Genomic DNA, 15,924 nt, shown 5'->3' with positions numbered 1-15,924 from the left:
CAGTAAGCAACTTTGTGGTGCCTCTCACCCACCCCCAACCAGGTAAAGGACATGTTCTGTCACAGAGATTGCAATCCTTTGGAGTTGTTCAGCTGTCATGGGTCAGGGTAGCTGGCACAGGGGTATTGATTTCCCTGACCAATGCCAATACCCCCATTTTTTATTTTTCACTGGGTCCCACAAATTATGTAGCCAGGTCTAGCCTCACCCCCTCAGACCTTTGAGCTTAGAGGCAACAATCTCCTTAGCAAATTTCCTCACTCTAGAGTCCCAGTCTCCAATCCATTTTCAACAATGGAAAATAAAACAGCAAGAATCTTTTCCCTGTGTCGTTAAGGTATTCCAAAGCCCACCTGATTTTCCCCTCAAATTGTGTTGTGGGTAATTAATCAAGCACACGAGCCCTAGACTGTGAAAACCAGGAGTACCTGCTAGAGAAGATAGCTCACCACTTGAAGGTCCTAGACTTTGAGCTGCATGCAGTGGCTGTATGGGATCCACTTTGGGGCAAGGCTGAACTATATTTGCCAGCCTCCCTACAGTTAGGTATGACCACATGCCTAAGTTCTAGAATCTAGAAAGACAATAAAACAAGAGCAGTAAATGATGGGTGCCACTTCCAAACTTGACCCACAAAATTTGCCACTTCATTTGTTCATGTCTTTCCCCCTCATCTGCTAACTAGATGTTGGTGCTGAGAGCAACCTGGGAAGCCCACATTGAAGTTGTTGGAGGCCTGGGAAGAAAGGAATCCAGTGTTGGAGGAGCGCTACTTGCCAATCAGAAAGACCTGTGCTGAGCTTCTGAAGAGTGAGAAATAAAATTCTGTTGTGTTACCACTGTGAGCCATTGAGCTTAGGAGGTGTATCTCTTAAAACAAATAGTACTCTATTAATACATAGATATGTAAAAACTTCGGGAAAATACATACAAGAAAGCACACAAAAAGTAAAGAGAAAAATCAGCCCACCTCTCTGAGATCACCTCTATTAATGTCTTGCCATATCATCTTCCAGCCTCTCCCCAGGCACTAGTCCAATCACTTTTTTACTGAGTCCTCACTATATATCAAATAGCATGTTAAGCACTTTTTATATATAATTTTATTTAATCCTGACAATGACCTTTGAAGATAGGTATTGTTACCCCATTTGAGGATTGCAGAATGGAACAACTGGAGAAGTAAAATATGAGACAACTCTTGGGTGGTGGAACTGGGAACCAAATCCAGTCTGATTCTGAACTCAACCCCTCCCCTCAGGCTTTTGTTGTTATTGTTTAAAAAAATGGGATGCTATTGTTTTTGTTTTGTTTTAATTTTTTATTGATTTCAGAGAGGAAGGGAGAGGGATAGAGAGCTAGAAACATCAATGAGAGAGAATCATTGATTAGCTGTCTCTCGCACGCCCCCTACTGGGGGGGATCAAGCCCGCAACCTGGGCGCAACCCAGGCATGTGCTCTTGGCCGGAATCGAACCTGGGACTCTTCAGTCCGCAGGCCAACACTCTATCCACTGAGCCAAACCAGCTAGGGCAATGCTATTGTTTTTGAAGTATGTTTCTCTAAATATTTTGTGAGCAATTTCCTCTGATTAAATAATCTATTTTATGATGTACCATAATCTATTTAGCCAACCCTCTAGTTGAATTTCCAGATTGGTAATTTTACACTATTTTAAGTAACACTGCAATGAGTATTCATATAGAAAACTGTTTGCACCTAACCATAAAAATTTCCTTAGGGCAACCGGGAATTGCTATATCAGAAGTTATGACTATTCTTAAGACAGTACATGAGTATTGCCAAATTGTCCTACATCCATGGTTTCCAAAGGGGTAGGGGGAGGATTTTGCCCCCAAGGGACATTTGACAGTGTTTGGGGATGTTATTATTAGTTCTTGTCATGACTGGGCAAGAACCTAGTGGGTAGAGGCCAGGGATTCTGTTAAGCATCCTACAATGCACAGGTCAGCATTCTCCACAACAAAGAATTATCCAGTCCAAAATGTCAACAGTGCCACCGTTGAGACACTCTAACCTACATAATGGTCCCAACAGTGCATGTCACTCTTGAGATGAAATAAAAAGCTGTAATAAGGGCTCTTCCATTCATTTAAACATGATTTACCAAGGACCTACTGCATTCCAAATACACTGGTAGGAGCTAAGTTAGCATTGAAGGAGGAGGGTCAGATCAATAGCCACAAGTAAAAAAAAAAAAAAAAAAAGTAAAAAAAATAAAATAAAATATAGCCACGAGTAAAGAGATGGCTTAGAAGTAAATTTTGGTTTTACTTGCTAGAGAGAAAGCACATCTATTTCATTTTACACCCTCATATCTTTTCATATCATTTTGCATTACATGATTTTCATAGAATTTTACATTAATTGTACAGGCTTCCTATAGTTGCTATAAGAAGTGATTAATAGTGTTACATGGCTACATATATGAATACATGATCCTGATTATTTCAAGGCTATCTCTAAAGAATGAAACTGGTTATTTCTTTAACAGAAACTCAAGGTCTTAGGTATACAACTTCCCTGCAATGACAGTGATCTCTCTTTCCTCAGTTGACCTTTTTGCTCTTTAATTTAATGTGGCAGATCACCTCAATTTAGTCAATTCAAAGACAGAGAAGTGTTTTCCTGCCCTTCCTATTTTAAATCAATAGGCTCTCTCCCTGATTGCCAGCTCCTTTCCTTCACGGCTATGCAGTGGGCTCACAGCAGGCATGGTTAAAAAAGAGGGACCAAATCAGAAGCTATTCCTCTTGTTTCTTCATTTGAGAAATGGTGGCAGAGCAGAATGGGTAGAGATACTTTGCTCCCAGCTGTGCTATCAGTCTCTTCTCCAGAGGTTCTGTGCTCCTCTGCCTGCTGGGTCAGTGCCTGGCACATTCACTGCCACTGGCTGCTCTCCTTGCTTCTCTGTATGGGAATCACCAGACTACCATAAAAAGGAGGTACTGTGGCTATCTTGGGCTTTCAAAGACAATGCGCCAAGAAGAGAAAGTGAGAGAAGAGCTTGGCCCCAATCTCACATACCTGGAGACAGAAAAAAAGAAGCCAGCCTTAACCACTGCCCAGCACGTACACCCTCTCACTCAGTGGTGCTCTGGAAGCAGAAGGAGAAAGAGACTAGGAGGGAAACATGGGTACTCCATACAGGGGGCCGTTCGAGACAGGGAGCACAGCTTCACTTTTTCAGGGAACCTTATGCACAAGAGAATAAAAATCTAGACTGGTTTCCTTAGCAACCCTGGGATAATCTTTCCCACACTATGCCAAGCCTACAGTTCTTAATTCTATTACAGCCGTTATTAAAACTTTAAATATGTAATCATGCACATTAAGTTGCCAAATACCCATAAAAACTATTAGCTCGTTAAACTTGCACAGCCATTTAAATGAAAACGGAGTACCATCTCATTTCTTTAAAATGAAAAAAAAAGTAAAGGTTAAAACATTCTGGTAATCTGATAAAGTACTATAGGCAGCATAAGCATAAGTAGAAAAAGGGTAATGCGCAGTATTAAAAGTAACATCATGTCTAAACAGAAAAACATGAAATAAAAAGGTCTATCTTTTTTGCAAATAGTCAACACATTGAGAATAAAATTGTGTCATAGATTCTGCCTAGCCTAATAAATTATTAGAGCTTGATTACAAGCACCAAGATTTAGTGTTCATTTACCCATTAATGTCAGCTCCTAGAATTTATTTAGTTTACAAGTACTGGACTCAAATAGTCATTTTTTAAAATCTCTAGGATTTCAAGAATAAAATTATAAATGACCAATCTGGATATTTCATATGGAAATTTAAAGCACAGAAACACAATGGATACTTTTGGGATTATATATTATACTAGAAAAATAGACATATTGATCAATTGTAAAAAAAAATTAACATAACCTTATTTTTATGCTTTTCAAATGCAGAACATGTATTATGGCCAGTAAATCCTGACAATCTGATGTTCATTTAAAGCATTTGATTACATTGTAAAGCAATCATTACCTGTGTATAAAGCATCATGAATGTGTGGTGCTATGTTAAAATGTAGCTGGGGTTTGTTTTAATCAGAATGGGAATGATTGTCATGAAGGAGAAAGGTCACCCATCTTTAGAAACCACAGCACGACATGCAGGGCCACATGAGACAGACCAGGGTCAGTCAGGAGGCAGAAAGGCAGAGGGCAGGCATGGCCCAGAAGGAATGAGTGAGACAGGCTAGGTTCCCTGAGTAAGTTTAGGATTCAATAGTTTGAATAATTTTGACAGGCTCTGGGCCATAGAGGTGATCCCTAGATGCCCAGTACCTGGTTCCTGGGTGACTTAGGGCAGGGGAAATTGTGGCTTGTCTGACAGTTGGAGATGTGGGCTCTAGATATGTTGCTTTGTATATCAAAGGTACACTTGGAGGAGAGACATATACTATCTGCAGTTATTAGCTGTCCCTGGGAGGGTCAGGCTCCAAATGCCAGAATATCAAGAATATAGAAAGTAAGAAAATATAGTCAATATAGGTACGACCACATTTTAAATCGGTTCTCTTTTTATGTGCAATGTCCTCCCCAGGCCCAGGCCCTGGTGGACTGTGCATTTAAAATATTAATAAAGCCTTACATTTCTTACTTACCCTTATGAATGTGCTTTTCCATTGATCTCATTAAAATCTAATGGTTAGATTTAATTATTATATCCTTACGAATTACCATATGTGGTAGACCTGTATTGACTATATTATCCCTACGTTGTAGCTGAAAAAATTAAGGCAGAACTGGAAATAGAATCCAAGATTCCTGTCTCACAGTCCAGAGAATGTTATTTAACACCCTGATGTTTTTTACAGCTTCACAACATGATAGTAATGTAAGAATTTAATCCCCAAACAAATGGGCTTAGTCAGGTAGTACAGGGATAGGTTTTACAACTAGACCAAAGTTATCTGTTCCCTGTACACGTGTTTGGCCCAAGTTACCTCCCATAGAGTTTCTTCTGGGAAATTGAGTATCAGGAATAAACATAATTACTTGAAGAGAATAAGGCAACCAAATATCATTATGGAAAATGACATTTCTGAGCTCATTTTCTACATATTTCAATCATTATGCTCTAAGTACGGCTAAAACTTAGTATTCAAATATAAAAGGATGTTCATATCTGACTTGGTCTCTACACACACTTACATCCCTGATGAGTAAACTAACATCCCTGGTGACTCCGGATAGTCCCCATTTGGCTCTCCAGATGCACTTGCCCCCTTTTACTGCCCTGTCTGTGCCTGAAGGCTGACTCCTATGGACAACTGCACCAGGGCGTCCTTTGCCCTCTGGGCCTCAAACAAGACTGGGTTCAACCAATGAATGGCATTGGTGGGAGAGAGCGAGGGTATTTCCCAGTGGCTGAGCTCCTCTCCCCAGCACCACAGCTTGGGCTCTCCCACAGCAGTAGCTCTCTCAGGGTTCTGGTAGTTGCACCCCCCTCTTCAGATCTAAGGGTGATGGTTAAATTTCTACATAACAAGAGTAGCTATACTGTTTACCTTTACATACCTTATTATTTCATCTGGGAGGTAGAAGGAGGAGGTCAAGCAACCACCCAATTTATTGGTGATAACTATACAAAACAGAAGGAAAGAGATGACTCTCACTTGGGACATGCCTCTTGGACATCTCATAACTACATCTTGGAAAAAGTAGGATATAAAAGCAACCATCTCAGAAGTTATGGGGCCTTTTCAGAGTATGTCAAGCATAAGATATATAATCAATAAACTTGAAAGAGTCATGTTTCTGAAAAATAAATATTGGATTGGTCAACAAAATAATAAGGCTTCATATTCCCTATTATAAATACTTACAAGGTGGGTCAATATAATCTCCCATATCTCAACAGATTTTCAAAGAAAAAATCCTCACATCTACAAGAGCTAAGACTGTAAGGCAAGAATATCAAACTCAAAGGCTAACACGGGCCAAATAAACAAGGCATGCGGCCCTCGGGCCGTGAGTTTGACAGGCTTGCTGTAAGGGGTATTTTCCCTTCAGTAAGTTTTAGTATATGGTGGGGTGGTTGTGGGAAGACTAGAACATGCAGTTAGCCCAAACAATCATGCTGCATCCTATGCTTCTGCCTTGAAGCTGGCAGTGGACTGTTGTTTGTTGTTACTATTTGGTCAGTGGCATGGTCTCCACATACAAAGAAGTAAAAGGGAAAAAAAAGAAGCAAGCAAAGGAGTGGGTGGGGAAATAGGAGTCTAGCAATTAACATGAAGATTTGATCAATGCAGAAAGCAATTCAGATAATCACCAGTTATCCGGATGGTTTTCATACGCCCCATTTAAAAATCTACAAAATAGGGTCCAATGAGTTAAAAGACGTGTTCAGAGGATGAATTTCCTGGTTTAGCTGTTTATATTGCCTGACTAGGTGGAACTTTCTGCTTGGAGGTGGAACTGATCACATAAAGGAGATATCAGTGGTAATTATTCAATTGAATAGAAAATCTTGCATTAAGCCTTATATGATCCACTGCAGTGAATGAGAAATAAGAAATCATGATCTTGATATTGAGTCACAGACATGAGGTCATTTAAATACCCAAATACTTATAATACTATAAATAGAAAGGAGCACATTAAAGCATTGGAGAAATTCAAAGGAGGGAGAGATCATGTCCAGTTTGGGTGGGAGGGGACAGGGATTACCAAGAGTTTCATGAAATGGGCTTTGAAGGAAGAAATAATTTAAATTGGCAGGAAAAAAAGAAGGCAAAGGGACAGATGTAAGTGTGCACACAATAATTAATCATCAGTAGAGGCCACAAGGGAGTGGCTGCGCATGAAATTTCTAGAATCCGGACATCTATTTGAATTACAGCTCGTTAACTTCCCAGTCTCAGTTTCTCCTTCTGTAAAATGGGGGTGGTAATAGCTAACTCCAGGGATTGTTGAGAGGATTAAAAAAGCCATTGCTTTCATGTCTGGCTCGTAGTTTAGTGCTCCTTAAATGGAGTTACTATTAATCAACAGTGGAGCTTCAGTTTCCCTTTTGACTATCATTATGTTTAAATTTTTTAAAATTGATACCCTAAAGAGGTGTCTCAAAAGTTCCTCATTTTTTCATTCAGGTGAAAAAGATTTCTTGTACTAAATTTGCAACAGCCTAATGTTATATTTAATGATAGGAAACAGAATTCATCATTAATATGTGAAACCACTATTCAGTCCTTGAAACCAACCAATTAATAAGAAACTCTTGGAAATATAAAAAAATACAGTTTTTAAGGCCAGGAAACCTTCTTTACTATTTTAATCCTAAAAATAAATAAATATATAAATTTAGCCAAAATGCCTATAAGTGACCAGGAACCCAAGTATGTCCTAAAATATTACGAATCCAACCCTCTATTTTACAACTAAACTGCTTTTCTTGGGATTCAAATTCTAGTTTCCAGAAGAATGTGGTTATATTGCAAAACACCACCCTCAAAATACATGACTAAAGTAGCAAGGAGTGGACCTCAAGGACCTTGTTGACTTTCCTATAAAACGACTCAAAGCTATTTCAGAGGAAAGCTTCATGTGACTCTTCGACACTATATTACACATGAAACACTAGCTTCCAAATTAAGCCAGCCAACCTTGTAAACAAACAGGGGACCCAAATCTCGGGAACCAAAATAAATTGGTCAGATTAGTAAACATTTAGCTTATGGGTTGGGGAAAAAAATGAAGTTAACCTTAAATTACCTCCCCATGATTCTGTAGAAACTGTACTTTTTTGTAATCTGTCCTCATGTACAAAGCAGCTAATGCGATTTGTCACTGTGCTTATCATGATCGTGTGTCTGTCAGGAAGGGGGGTGGAAATAGCAAATGTTTCCTGCCTCGAGCACAAAATCAATTCTGCTTCTGGGCTAGTGAACATGTTTGTGGGCTTGGGGGCCATTTTTCAAACACTGTGTGCAAAGCTGAAATAAGATTTCATGAAACTCTTTTATAATACTAGTGCTGGAGTGGGACCAACAGCTGCCTTTTAAGCAAATCTCAGCAACTTAATCACAGAACTAAACCCATGTCTGTCAGCACTGGCTCATCAGGGAATGAAGCATTTTCGTCACTGATTTTCTGGCTACATGAAATTAATCCCTTCTGAGGCCAAATGTAGTTATTTCAATGGAGATTATTCTCCAATAAAATAAAAAATTAAAATTCAGTGCAATGCATCGTTAAATACAACTTGTGTATAATTTTTCTTTTGTTTTGCTTTCCAGCTCCTCTCTTCAAGGATAAGCAATCAGCTCTCCTTGCTTATATCATGAGAAGCCAGAGCAAAATATGAATGAGCAAAGATGGAGAAAGAAAGGGTGAAAAACACAGGAATAGAAAAGCACTCTCCTGGCATTTAAAAATGGCACATAATTTAATTAGGATGGAGCGGAGGCCATGGGAAGCAGTACACACTAGACTGGAATAATATTAAACTTTTCCACCCAAGACTCAGTGTGACTCAGAAGCAGGGCCAGCATCATGGGCATGTGACCGGCGCAGTTGCAGGGTCTCCCTGCTTGAGATTTAATTCTATCTTTGAATTTGTGTTTTGAATCTGTGCTTTGGAGTCCAATGGGAAAATGGCCTATGAGCCTGGAGCTTGAAGCCTCAGCCCATACTCAGTCTCCCCTCTTACTGCTTGCCCAGGACTGCTTCTCCGCCACTGCTCCCTGCTCCCCGGTGTCCTGTGCCCCACCCAGACTACCCATATGTCAACCCTGCCCTGAGAGTAGGAGCCACAACCAGGTCACATTGATTGGGAGAGAGGTCCGTATCCCATGTCTGCCACAGCCCTCTGCTCTTGGTTGGGGTCTAGGTGGGAGTGTGAGGAGGGTCAGGTGCTCCATCAAGGGGAGGAGCAAGCCTGTGGTCATCCCAACCCAGAGCTGGCAGCACTATGGCGAATTCAGGCAGAAAACTGAGCGGGAGCCTCTCACTCACCCCCAGTCGAGGTACTGAGAATTTCTCAGCAGGGAAGTTGAAATCACTTTGGGGCCACATTTCTGCTGTGGGTGGGGCAGCAGGCCCTTAAGAAGGGAAGATTGATTTCTCCACCTCCAGTCAGGCTCCTGCTTTATTTATCATTTTTGCACTGAGTTCCACAAATTATGTGGGTAGCTTGACTTAAAATCTTTATTTACCCAGTTTCTCTTAATGTTTTTGTATCAGCATTACCCTTCTCCTTATCACCCAGGTTCAGAATCTGAGTCACCATTGACTTCTCTCTGTCCCCGTCCAAATCCACACCTGCAGGACATCTCCCACATGTTCCCTGTCCATTTCCACTGTTCCAGCTTTAGTTCAGTTGTTCTTCATGGCTCTACCAGACCAGCTTATAGACTCCTAATTATTTTCACAGCTTTGAGCTTCCCCTTGTTCAATCTATTCAGCCACTGCCACCAGGTAACCCAAAACATCATTCTGATCATGCAAAAATGTTTTTAAGGGCTCCCTGTGGCCTACTATTAATGAAGTTCAAGCTCTTTGGTCAGGTATTCAAGGTCCCTTCTTCTTTTGCCCTCCCCTTACTTTTGAATATTAATTCTATAGTATATGCAATACTTCGGCCAAATTAAACCACTCACTGTCCTCTGTACATAATTGGGGCTTGTTTATCATCTCTCTGCTGAAGCCATTTTGCTGTACCTTGATCACTGCCCCTGATGCCACGACCATTTCCAATAACAAAATCCAACCCTTTCCTAGCTCAAATGGCACCTCCCCCATGAAGGCTTCCATCATGAGCCAAGTCACAATGAGCCAAGACATTTTTCTCTAACACTAATGCCATTTAGTTTGTGTCATTAAGTACAGCTTGACCATAAATATGTGGAAGGCAAGAAGCATGTCCTCTCATTGTTGTATGCCCATAGGCCTCCAACCTGAGCCTTAGGTGAAAAATGGACACTCAGTGTGTGTTTGTTGGAACTAATGAATGAATAAATCTGTTGTGTAAATAGATCAGGTTTCCTGAAAGCCTGGCACACCCGTAACCTTCTGCGTCATCCCCTTTCCTCTTCTCAGTTCACCTAACAAAATATAGTGGCTGCTTTTCAAGCCCAAAGCCCATCAAACACCTGTATCATTATTATCAACACTAACAAAAATATCATCTCTCACTTTTTATTAATGTTTAAAGTGCTATGTTCTGTATGCAGAGTATAATCTCAAAGAGAACATCTGTTACTTTAGTGCTCTTATTTTCAACCTCTTGAGGGCAATTTTTTCATTACTAAATTAAAGTGGGCTGTTTAATAACTTATAACTGTCAGGGGAAAATGGTAAATTGCAGCCACTCTGATCTATGCTGTATATCTAAAATGAATTTTTTTTCCACTTGCAATTCATTATTTGTCATCAAATTTCAAGTCTGTTTTTTAGGACTAATTGAGGAAAGTAATGAAAAATAATGAAATAAACTAAGGAGTATTTTTGCTGTAAAAAACTTTTATTCAACTTTAGCATTTCATTAAACTATCTATCCTTGACTCCAAAATGCCATTCTTATCATAATCTCATAAGTGTCTTCAATGCCTTTCTCTCACCCATATTCTGAACCTCCAAGAGGATCATTAACCTAATTATCAAGTGATTAAATTTTGAGACTGTGTGATAATTGCATCTCCTGAAGAAAAAAAGTACACTAGTTGAATCGGAGCAACAAAGACCTTTAAAATATAGTAGTTAGAGAATCATGAAAGATGGTTATATGTTTATATAGAAACTTCAAGATGTTTACAATATATGATCAGAATTATAATAACATCATGATAAAAGGGCGTGCATTTGGAAGGTTGCCAGTTTTCATTAAGAAAAATCTATATAACAGCATAAAATGTATGGGGGAAAATATTAGAACTTGGGAAGGATGCAACATCAATATAACTCTATAAAAAGTTTATAAGTTACTAAGGGGAACAAAGTGTAGGGATAGGCTACAGTCAAGTGTTATCAATCATGTTTAGGGAAATCTCAAGTAAAGGGTGGAAGGATAGATATTTCTCTATTCCTTGAATGTAAACCTGGTTCTAAAACACTTAATTTAAGGGGGGAGCATAGCTCAGAGGAAGATTAGGCTGGTCAAAATGTGCTCAATTCACATCTCAGTCCCAGATAAGGGGGAGGAGGGGGGGAGAGAAACACTTGAAAATAAGATAAACAGAAAGAAAAAGAATACTAGTAAACTAGATATCATCATAGTCATCATTTTCTGTTACTATTTCCTGAGTAATTGCAGTGTGCAGATAATGTTTTAGGGAATTTAATGTAATATCTTATTTTTATTTTATTTCTTTTTATACTAGTATCCTCACCCGAGGCTATGTTTATTGATTTTTAATATAGATTTTTTATTATTATTGATAGTATTACAGATCTCTCCCATTCCTCCCCCCTTCCTCCCTTCCTCCCAGCCCCTACCCATGCCCCCTCATGTCTTCACCACCCTATTGCCTGTGCCCATGGGCTATGCATATAAGTATATAAGTTCTTTGGTTTATTTCTTTTCATCCTCCCATCCCCACATCGAGGTATGTCAGTCTGTTCTGCTTATTGATTTGAGATGATGTGAGAGAAACATCCATCGATTGACTCCCATACACACTCCAACCAGGGATTGAACCCAAAACTTAGGTATGTGCCCTGACCAGGAATCAAACCTGCAACCTGTTGGTGTACTGGACAATGCTCCAACCAACTCAGTCACCCAGCCAGGGTTCATTTTATTTTCAAAACAATAATCTTTGCCATGCAAGTGTCATTTCCATTTTGCAGATGAGGAAACTGAGACTCAGAGATCAAAAAATTATCCCAAGGTCACACTATTGGTTTTTGTGATGTATCATAACAAAGAAAAGAAGTTTCATCAAAGAGTAGTGTAAGTAAAATATAAAACACACCATGTTAAAAATACATAAAGGAGACCAATGGGGGTGGGGGTGGGGAACTTTCTAAGCAGATTGAAATGAATACAAGCAGTGAACTAAGATAGTAAACTCTCAACCCATAGAACACCCTTCTCCTCCCTGCCTTTGCCAGTCGTCCCAACAACCCAGTCTTACAGCCATCATTACTACCCTGGGAGAAAACAAAAACAAAACCTCTCCTTGCCCAATGTCAGCTTTCAAATATTAAAAGGCAACTTGGCTTTACACTCTGTCTTCAAAGTAAGAATAGGGCCCAGAAGAAACATCAGCTGTGAAAATCTGATTTTCTATGCCTATGATAGCACCTCTAGCCACAGTTCTAGTCAGCAGGAAGACAAGTTAACTGCTGAGGAAACTGAGAATTATGCTCTTGAAGAAAAGACAGTATATGAACAGTATTAAATAAAAGTTAGGAGCTGAAGGAGGGGAATAAGAAATAAAAGCTATATAAATGGGAGAAAATCAATTGGTGAAGAATGAGAAAAGCAAAGGCAAGAAAGAGAAGACTGCAATTCCATGCTATAACAAGTGTCATCTGACTAGGAAGGGATTTTTTTTAGCCCAAGCACACCGTAAGAATGTGGAAAAAAGAGTTTATGATTGTTCAACTTTTTACAGAATCCTCAACATATGAGTTATTAAGTGCTTTTATTTCTTCTCATGGTTTTCTGGGATTGTAGGAAAAGAAACACTTGTTAAAGATTACTCATTGGTTACTTGACCTAACCCTATCTGTCATCAAGAGGTATATAATGAAAAATGTACCCAATCAATACAAAAAGATTAACAAAAATGGTATTCTGACAGGCATCCCTTAACATTAAAGTGTTATAGTGACACCTCACAAAAAAAAAAATGAAACTTGGTTTAATACAAGCTAGTCAATTTTCTAAGTAAAATTGTCAACTTTCAGATGCAATGTAAGTTTACCTTTAATGTCCTTCCCACCACTTTTGCTGTTCTGATCAATAGCAACCAAACTCTAAAAAACATGTAGCTCCTTTAGACAACTGGAAGGAGTGCTCAATTCTTATGAACCCTGAAGAAGTCTCAGAAAGTGGCATCCAGTTTCACCATGTTCAGTAACAGAGACTGAAGAAATTAGAACTGACTGGCTTTCAGATCCAGGATAATATCAAGTTCAAATCACTGTGAAAATGAACGGCTTAGAAATACCAGATGACAGCATGTTCAGTTTCCTTTTCCACTTGAAACCATCATGTTTACCCTGCTCATTGCCTTTGGAGTTGCTAGAAAATTGTCAATTTTTTGTTTGTTTCACAAACTAAAAACCTACTGCTCAGTCCCATCAAAAACTGATTGCAGATAATGCTGCATTCCAGCCTACAGATAAATCATCCCTCTACTTTTCCAACCTCTGTAAACTCAACAATAACAACAACAACAACAAAACACAGTTAAAATAGATGCTAAATAGACTCAAATGTGTCAGAGGACCATTCTTCTCCTGACCTTCCCTCTCTTCCTCTTCTCCCCTAGTTTGGAACTCATGCAACTGTAAACTAGAGAAAAGGATAGGAATACTTTAGCACTTTTAGTAGTTTGGCACTTTGCTCCCTTTCCAACCACAAATGAGAATGAAATGCATTATGATCCCAAAAAAGACATCAGAGACACCAACATGCCCATTTTCTTCAGACTAACACTGGAATTCTGGAGTAGACATCTTTTTCTGTCACCCCACAAATGCATTCTAAAACCATACACTGATATTCTTAAAGACAAAGTATCTTGACTGAGAACACATGCTATCATTGGATGCAAAATGTAACCCTTGTTCTATGTGAATTTTCCACAAACCACTGCGTGTTAGACAAAGACCATGACATCAAAATGGTGTAGAAACACTCTAAGCAGTCTAAACTCAGAAGGAATTTAAATAGCAGGATTCGTATTGTAAAGAGTCTAGATTAATGTGTTTCTAGAACCCAAAGGGTAACTGAAGGCTTGGCTCCCAGGCCAGTGGGGCTCTGGAAGGGGTCAATGCAAAGTCCTACCTGGTAGGCATCAGGAATGTTGACAGTTTCTCCATGCTCCCCGACATAGCCAATGATGCCTTTGCCCCAGGGGACCTGCACCTCGTTTGAGTTCTCTGTGCTGCTGCAGGGCAGCAGTGGGGTTCCTGCATGCACATCAAACAACTTGGAGACCAAACTCTTCTTGCCAGCAGCCACCCTTTCCACCAGGAAAAGAGAGCAGCGGTCAGCATCCACCATGAGGCAGACAAAGATGAGGATCTTGTAGCTCAAGCTAGTAAGGTCAAGGTCATTGGAGATATCCTTGACCAGTTCCAGAAAGAACTGACGCTCGTTATGCTTTTTGAGGTGGCACTTGTAGTCCATGGCCGTAGGGGGATATTGAGGCAGATTCACTCTCGATTCCAGCAGGGCGCTGAGAATATGGGCTGTGGTGGGAGGCAGGGAGCTGGCCTTGCGGAGAAGTGCCCTCCGCCGCACACTGCTCAGGGGCTCCTGGGCCCGGGAGGTCACTTGCTCATCATACGTCCTGTTCACGTGGATGGCTTTGGAGCGGGCAAAACTCTTCCTTAACTCTTTCTGAGAAGCTTTCCGCTGCAGGTTCCCATCTCCCCGGCCGCCACTGGCCCAGCTGGGACTCAGGGGAGCCCCACCACAGTCCCCACCACCCGGAGGGGGCTGGCTGCTGCCCGAGCCATTTGGTCCAGTGCCACCACCACCACCGCCGTGAGCCATGCCGCCGGGGCCAGCCAGGGCAGGCCTTGGGCCTAAAGCCCCCTGGCCCGGACTGTGCCTCTGCAGCCACTTCTCCACCATCTCCTGCTTCCCCTTCCGCAGCAAGTAATCTTCGAGCAATTCTGGGTGCCTGTCCAGGAAAGTTTCCACCGCCCCGAAGTCCAGGGGGGGAGCTGTCATGGTCCCAGCCACAGCTTTCCCTGCCTCTGACACTTGGACCAGATGTTTACCTTCTCAGCCCTCTGGCTGGTCCTCCACGTGTCTGCCCCACCAGTATCCCCAGCTCTGGGCGGAGCTTCTGCAGAGCAGTGCTTCCTAAGGGGCTGGGGGTGGCCCTGCCTCCGGGCTCAGCGAGTGGCTGGCACGAATCCCACCCCTCGTCCTGCAACTCCGGCTCCGCACAGGTGCCCCGGGCGAGCTGCGTCGGCCACAGCTTCAGTCCTGGGAACCGGAGGTGTCGCTGCTCTCGCTCAGGCTGCCGCCGCTGCCGCTGGAACCGGAGGAGCGGAGCACTGTGAATGGGAGGTAGCACAGGACACGCCCCTGAGTGAGGCGAGGAGCCCGGAGGGAGGCGCGGGGGGTGGGTGGGTGGGGGGGTGGGCGGGGGGGGGGTGGAGAGAGAGAGGACGGAGCCGCGGGGCCGATCCTGCCCAAATCCACCGTCGGGATGCCAGGCGGTTCCCGGAGTGTCTCTGGCCCGCGTGAATCAGCGCCTGGGAACTCAGCCGACTCCTGATTGGAACACGACTTGAGGGAGAAACGCACCTTGTGTCTTCCCCTTCCTGCTTACCTTACCTCCCCAACCCTCCCTATTCCCTGCCCTCTAAGCCCTTTAATCCTCCAGCGTTTCAAGGAGGCTCCATGGGGGCCTAGTGGAAGCCCCTAGTACAAGGAGGCGCTGATGTTTTGCAGGAATCAGACCCAGAAGCTGACTCCGAAGAGGACGTGAGGATGCTCAGAGACAGGCAGGGTTATTTTTCTGGGATGTGACTGTGGACTGTTGGTTCCTAGGATTCCTGGGGCTGCCAGCTAACACTGCCCAGCTCCTTGTGGGTATTCGGTAAATATTAATGGACCTGGATTTACCCAAACTTAGTAAATGATGCTCCCCTATCTGAGCAATTCATGACTTGAACCACATTCTTGGTCCTGGGATTGGAGGAGGGGAGGGTGGTACATGGAATAAGGGTGTAAAACACAGTTAC

At 41.8% G+C, this 15,924-nt stretch overlaps 1 protein-coding gene across 1 annotated transcript in view; it reads right to left on the bottom strand.

The window, feature by feature from the left end:
* PDE11A (phosphodiesterase 11A) overlaps positions 1-14,899 on the bottom strand; it is a gene marked incomplete at both ends in the record, with an annotated part of 280,406 nt that extends 265,507 nt beyond the window's left edge. Inside the window, one exon of the mRNA XM_079783142.1 lies at positions 14,006-14,899. Coding sequence (XP_079639268.1) covers positions 14,006-14,899 — 894 coding nt within the window. The remainder of the gene's footprint in view (positions 1-14,005) is intronic.
* Between the last annotated feature and the right edge of the window lie 1,025 nt (positions 14,900-15,924).

Source organism: Cnephaeus nilssonii, assembly GCF_951640355.1.
Source record: "Cnephaeus nilssonii genome assembly, chromosome: 10".
Classification (NCBI taxonomy): Eukaryota; Metazoa; Chordata; class Mammalia; order Chiroptera; family Vespertilionidae; genus Cnephaeus; species Cnephaeus nilssonii.
Note: the sequence above shows the minus strand (reverse complement) of the source record. Positions and strands in the feature narration are given on the sequence as shown.